Here is a 6,849-nt window from a genome sequence, read left to right as displayed (position 1 = left end):
CCCCCCCCAGTGCAACCTACTGGCCAGATCTGTCATTGCCAGGATCCCCAGGGTCGCCTCCTGGAGGGGGGCGTGCAGACGGGAGATGTGGCTCTGAAGATCAGGCAGGAGATGCCAGTGTGCATGGTTCAGAGTTGGGCGGGTGTCACAGAGCCTCCTGGAGCACCAGGCAGGGCAGGTGTCTGTGGTGAGGAGCCCCGTCACACTGAGTGGGGACAAGGCCCCCACAGCCCATGTCCTCATGCTCTGCTCTGCTGCTGTGGTGGCCAGAGATCTTGGGTATGGGGTCACGGGTGGGGACTGGCTGTGGCTTGTGTTGCTGGTACATAGTCCTCACCCCTGTCTGTGAGGATGCTTCAGAGGCACGCCCCCCTCCCTCATGTAGATCACATAGGTTTGTGCTCGTGAACATGGCAGTCCCCACTATTCCCGCCCTTCTGGAGTCATTGTTAGGAGTGCAGCTTAAAACACGTTTCTGTCCCTTCCTCCTCTGAAACCCCTTGGGTTCAGCCCACTGCCAGGTGGGTGGCTCCCCCCCCGCCTACTGTCTGTTCAGCACCCCACCTTGGGATACGGTGGCTGGGAGGGCCTCCATCTGTGGCTGCCCTCCTGAGACCTGAGAGGCCAGCTGGCCCTGACTGCTTTGAGTTGGGGACTGGGCTTCGGTTTATCCAGCTCATGGGCTGGGGGCACCTCTTGGGGGCCCAGATGGTATGGTTTTACTCTCTCTGTCCTCAGTGTCCTGCCCAGGGCTAGAATGAGGGCTGAGACAGTGTTTGAAGCATGAATGAGAGAGTGAGTGAATGAGTGAGTGAGTGAGTGAAGGAGTAACTGAGAGTGAGTGAGTGAAGGAGTGAGTGTGTGAGTGAGTGAAGGAGTGGGTGAGTGAGTGTGTGAATGAGTGAAGGAGTGAGTGTGTGAAGGAGTGAGTGTGTGAAGGAGTGAGTGTGTGTGTGAGTGAGTGAAGGAGTGTGTGAGTGAGTGTGTGAATGAGTGAAGGAGTGAGTGTGAGTGATTGAGTGTGTGAGTGAGTGAAGGAGTGAGTGTGTGAGTGAGTGAAGGAGTGAGTGTGTGAGTGTGTGTGAGTGAGTGAAGGATTGCGTGTGTGAGTGAATGAGTGAGCAAAGGAGTGTGAGTGAATGAATGAGTGTGTGAGTGAGTGTGTGAGTGAGTGTGTGAGTGAGTGAGTGTGTGAATGAGTGAAATGTTTATCCGAAACCGGTCTTGGTGGCCACTGTATTTGGGTCCAATGTGCAGGAAGCACTGTGTACATACCAATCCTGAGGGTGGTGGGTCAGGGCTGCCTGATCTCAGGGTGGGCTGCGGCCGGCCTTCCTCAGCTACCCAGCACCCTTCCCCGATGGGGCCCTCCTGATGGGATTGCCCCTCCTGTCCCGATAGCCAGGTCCCTGTGTGCACCCCAGGTTCAGGACGTGAAGCTCAGGGCATGCACATGGGCAGCGGGTGTTTGTGACCAAGGCAGGGTGTCTGGAAGGTCCTTAGGGCTTGACCCAGTGCCCCTGTGAGTGGGCTCCCCCGGCCTGTCCACAGCTGTAAACTGCCCCCAGCATAAGCCTCTCTACTGGGCCGGCCAGAACCACTGTCTGTGGCTGGAACTGGGCTGCGTGGGTCAAGGAGCAGGACCCCGAGTGCCCAGCCCTGCACCGCCGGGCCGGTACCGTAGCTGCCTGGGGACCTTTGATGTGAGCGGAGGGACTGAAGTGGGTCAGCTTTGTCGATGTCCTCGAAGCCACTACCCGAGAGTGGCCTTGGTCTCAGAGGCCGCGTGTGAGGTGCTGGGAGATGCCCCAGAGCCAGCACAGGCTGGGCTAGAATTCTCAAGCAGCACATGGTGTCCGTGCCACATAGCAAGGGGACGTGCCATAGGGGCTTTGGTCTGGAGGTGTTTGGAAGATGGTGGTGGTGATGGTGACGGGGTGGCGTTCGCTGGCCAGTGGGGATGCAGGCCTTTGGGTGAGAGCCTTGTTGAGCTCAGCTTACATCTAGGTCTTTGGGTGGGTAAGGAGGGCAGCCCAGGGTGGCCTATGGACCTGGGAAAGGAGCAGGTGGCCCCCCCTCCACAGTTACCTGGCCCTGCTAGGGGGCCCTGCCTGGTGCAAAGCCCAGGGGGGCTCCCAGTGTCCCCAGTCTATCCTGGGGGAACCTGGGGGGGTCTCAGCATCTGCCCATCTGTCCCTGGGGACCCCAGGGGACACCCAGCATCCCCCTGTCTGTCCCGGGAGACCCTGGGGGCTCCCAGTGACCGTCCCGCCTTGTCTGTCCCGGGAGACCCTGGGGGCTCCCAGCATCCCCCTGTCTGTCCCGGGAGACCCTGGGGGCTCCCAGTGACCGTCCCACCGTCTGTCCCTGCAGCTCCTTCTTCTATGCCTTCCTGAATCTGCTGGTCAGTGCCCTGGTGGTCTTCCTCGTCTTCATCGCCAGCACCATTGTGAGTGTGGGCTTCACCATGTGGTGTGATGCAATCACTGAGAAGGGCACCACGCCGCACAGGTGCGCTGGACCCCCACCCTGGAGCCCCCCACCCTGCAGCCCCTGCCCTGCACACCCCCATCCTGGAGATCCCCGCACTGTAGACGCCCTGCCTTGCAGGCCCCCCACCCTGCAGACACCCCTGCCCTGGAGCCCCACGCCCTGCAGGCCCCCCACCCTGCAGGCCCCCTGCCCTGGAGATCCCCCCTGGGACACCTCTGCTCATGCCCCACCAACCTGCAGCTCTGACCCCCATGCCTGACCAGCCCCTACAAGCCTCCTCCTCGGCTCGGAGGAGGCCCTCTAAGATGCTGCACCTTTGCCCACGGGGTAGACATGGTCGGAGGGACTGCCTGTCAGGTGTCAGGGTCAGGTGCCCAGCACTGCCTCCCTGCAGGCATCTGTGTGGCCTCAGGTGTTGACCCTAGAGACCCCTGTCTGCCCCCTGGTGAAGCCCCGCACCATTGGTGGTGACCTACCATCTGCGGGCTGCTCCTGGCTGGCTGCTGTGTCCTCCCAGTGCTGGCGGGCCCCGCCCACCCGGTGTCCTGCCCTTTCAGCTGCGAAGAGCTGCAGGACCTCGACCTGGAGCTGGCTGTGGACAACTCCGCCTTCTACGACCAGTTCGCTGTGGCCCAGGTGGGACTCCGGACAGGAGGGTGTGTGTGTGTGTTCGCACGTATGTGGTGCTGGTGGAGGGGTCCTGGAGGCAGGGTTCCTGGGGGGGGGAGGGCTAGGGGCAGACAGAGCGTCAGACCCAGCCCGGGGGCACAGGCCCCAGCTCAGGGAAGGAGACGCCTAGATGCCAGGGCAAGTGGGGAGACGTGGCTGCGTGTGTGCTGTGTTGGGGGCAGTCAGGGAAGGCTTCGTGGAGGAGGGGTGGGGAGCAGGGTCTTAAAGATGGGGTGAGATTTTTGTGGGGATGTGGGGTGGGACATTTAATTTAAGAGGGGGGTGTGTGGGAGCCAACGTGCTCTGAGGGGTGGGTGGCAGGCAGTGCAGGGGGACTAGAAGGCAGACTGGGGTCTAACAGCCTCAGCCCTGGGGTCTTGAACACCAGGAGCTTGGATCCTGTCATGGTGGGAAGTAGGCCTGTTGGAACAGATGCTGGAGGGGTGCCCAGTTACTCCCAGGGAGGGAAGGTAGCAGCCTCCATGCTTGGAGATCTCTCCAAACCAGGAACTGTGGGTGGAGACCCTCTTTGGCCTGCGCTCCAGGAGGTGGTGGCCCAGGAGGCAAGATGCTGGCTGGTGAGGGGTTTGGGGTTGGGGACCCTGTTTGCTGGAACACATCAGCAGTTGAGGAGGGCCATCGGGCAGGACCTGAGGTCAGGCCTGGTGCTCGAAATGCCATCGGACCTGGGCAGAGGACAGGTGTGAGGGGTGGGGAGGCTGGGAATTGCATCCCCCACCCCCGTGACCATCCAAGCCCTCCCCTGAGAAGCCCCGAGGCCTGCCCCCAAGTTCTTTCAGAGCCGAAGGTACCTCCACACCCATTTGGTGGGAGACGGCCTGGTCTGTGGCAATCAGTTCAGGTGGGGATCCTGGACACTGTGCCCCCAGGAGAGTCTGTTCCCACTCGCCTCCTGGGCCTCATTCCGATCACAGCGTGTCCCCACCCTGGTGTGTCCCCACCCCAGTGTGTCCCCACCACAGCGTGTCCCCGTCACAGCGTGTCCCCACCCCAGCGTGTCCCCATCACAGCGTGTCCCCACCACAGCGTGTCCCCGTCACAGCATGTCCCCACCACAGCGTGTCCCCACCGCAGCGTGTCCCCGTCACAGCGTGTCCCCACCCCAGCGTGTCCCCGTCACAGCGTGTCCCCACCCCAGCGTGTCCCCGTCACAGCGTGTCCCCGTCACAGCGTGTCCCCGTCACAGCGTGTCTCCGTCACAGCATGTCCCCGTCACAGCGTGTCTCCGTCACAGCATGTCCCCGTCACAGCGTGTCCCCACCACAGCGTGTCCCCGTCACAGTGTGTCCCCGTCACAGCGTGTCCCCACCCCAGCGTGTCCCCGTCACAGCGTGTCCCCATCACAGCGTGTCCCCGTCACAGCGTGTCCCCGTCACAGCGTGTCCCCATCACAGTGTGTCCCCGTCACAGCGTGTCCCTACCACAGCGTGTCCCCATCACGGTGTGTCCCCAGCAGCTGGTTGGAGACAGCAGAGGTCACTCTGTCCCACTGAGTGGAGGCAGTGGGTGGCTGCCCCACCCACTCCTCCGTGGCAGAGTCCCTCAGAGCAGTGTGGAAGAGTTACGTCAGGGTGGGCCCAGCCCACCGCAGGCCTCCGGGGTGGGGTGAGGCCTCAGGCCTGCCCCTGTCTCCTCCCCCTCTGCACACCCATTCCCCTCTCAGTGTGTGTGGCGGCCTGGACAGGTGTGTGCCCGAGCCCCAGTCAGCTGCAACCTGGTGAATGGAGAGTGGGCCCCTGGGGCAGAGTGGGGCTGCCCGCTGGCCCTGACCCTGACCTCTCCCTTCTCTAGTTTGGCCTTTGGGCCTCGTGGCTGGCCTGGCTGGCCATCACCGTGCTGGCCTTCCTCAAGGTCTACCACAACTACCGCCAGGAGGACCTGCTGGACAGCCTGGTCCACGAGAAGGAGCTGCTGCTGGCCCGGCCGGGCCCCCGAGCTGCCTGCCGGGAGGACAAGAGCGCTGTCATCTAGCGCCCAGCCCGGGCCCCGTCCCCAGGGCCCTGCCAGGTCCGGGGAGCTGGGGCTGTACTCGTCCCCAGCCACGCGTAGCTTTGCATGCCTCCTCCCTCCCAGCCCTGTGTGGACTGCAGATGCCTGGGCCCTCTGAGAGCCCTGTGTCTTCCTGGGAACAGGGCAGTGACTCAGGTGGGCACTAGCCTCAAGATGGGGTGGTACAGAGACCTGGGCTGTGAGGAAGCCTGTCACAGGCACCTGAGACGAGGACTCTCAGGTGGGGCCCTCCAGGGGTCCTGTGGGTATGGACACACATCTGTCTCGCAGGACTGGCCTGGAAAGCCGGGGGGGAAGGTGGGCACTGCCCTTCGGGTCCTCTGGGGTCTGCATTCCATGCTCTGCCCCAGCACTGGGCCTTGCCCGTATGTGTCTCCACCCCTTGCCCAGGTGTGAGGCTGCTTTGTGGCTGGTTGCTTGTGTGCATGACCCCGAGCACCTGCGTCCCCGGAGTGACTGCCTGCTCATGATGGCCAGATGCTCAGTGTCACTTACTCCTGAACCTGGGAGCAGGACCTCGAGTGTGGGACACATCACTCAGTGTGTCCCCAGCCTCTGACTCGTGGTGCCCCTCCTCCCCGCTGGGGGCTGAGCCCCCTTGGCTCCTACTCCAGGACCCGTCCCTTGGGGGCCAGATCCAGCCTGGGTACAGGGACGGTGGTGTCACCCTGGATCAGGTAGCGTCTGTGTGCATGTCCTGGGAATGGCCTTACTGCCCATGGCAGTGGCCCTTTCAGAGGTCCCCTCTGTTCTCTGCTTGGGGGCCTGGCCAGGGGAGACCATATGGTCTGACTGGGAGAGGCCCCAGTGAGCTTATTTCTGGGTGTGTGGGCTTGGTTTGTGCTTGGGGTGATGAGTGGGGGTGTGGTGGGACAGGGCTCCCCCTTATCTCATAAGGGAGAGAACACACATGGAAGGATGGGCCAGGTGTCATTGTGGGCATAGGTGTGTGCGTGGGTGTGCGTACAAGGAGTGTGTGTGTGAATGCATGTGTGATGGTGTGTGAGGGTGTGAATGTGTATGTGACAGAGTATGTGCATGTGAGTGTGTGAGTACATGGAAATGTGTACATGTGTTTATATGTGAGTGATACTGTGTGCATGAGTGTGCATGCATGTATGTGTGCATGTGTGAATGCACTGTTTGTGAACCAACTTGTGTGTGCATGCATGTGCATGAGTGCATGCATGTGCATGTGTGTATGTATGAGTGTACTTGTGTATATGTGCATGTGTGAGTGGATGCACATATGACTGTGTGTGCATGAGTGAATTTGTATGTGTGGGTGTGTGCATGCATGTGCATGAGTGCATGCATGTGCATGTGTATATGCATGACTGAACTTGTGTGTGCATGAGTATGTGTGTGGGTGTATGCATGCATGTGCATGAGTATATGTGCATGTGTGTGTACATGTGTCTGTGCATGAGCATGTATGTGGGTGTGTGCATACCTGTGCATGAGTGCATGTATGTGGATTCATGTGTGCATGTGAGTGTACTTTGGTACATGCATGTGTGTGAGTGGATGCATTAATGAGTGTGCGCATGAGTGTACATGTTTGTGCATGTATGCATGCATGTGCATGCATGTATGTGTGCTTGCATTTTCTTGCATGTGAGTGTGTACATGTGAGTGTGCATGTGTGTATTAGTG

General features: G+C 60.9%; 1 protein-coding gene across 1 annotated transcript in view; it reads left to right on the top strand.

Annotated features, from left to right (window-relative positions):
* The window catches only part of TMEM179 (transmembrane protein 179), an 11,351-nt gene extending 6,197 nt beyond the window's left edge, over positions 1–5,154 (top strand). Inside the window, exons 2-4 of the mRNA XM_007944583.1 lie at positions 2,374–2,511; positions 3,051–3,129; positions 4,975–5,154. Of these exons, the coding sequence (XP_007942774.1) occupies positions 2,374–2,511; positions 3,051–3,129; positions 4,975–5,154 (397 nt within the window). The remainder of the gene's footprint in view (positions 1–2,373; positions 2,512–3,050; positions 3,130–4,974) is intronic.
* The last annotated feature ends 1,695 nt before the right edge of the window (positions 5,155–6,849 follow it).

The sequence above is a fragment of the Orycteropus afer genome, unplaced genomic scaffold (assembly GCF_000298275.1).
Source record: "Orycteropus afer afer isolate SDZICR_OR568_19922 unplaced genomic scaffold, OryAfe1.0 scaffold00128, whole genome shotgun sequence".
Taxonomy (NCBI): Eukaryota; Metazoa; Chordata; class Mammalia; order Tubulidentata; family Orycteropodidae; genus Orycteropus; species Orycteropus afer.
The sequence above is the reverse complement of the archived record's forward strand: the minus strand, read 5'-3'. Positions and strand labels throughout refer to the sequence as shown.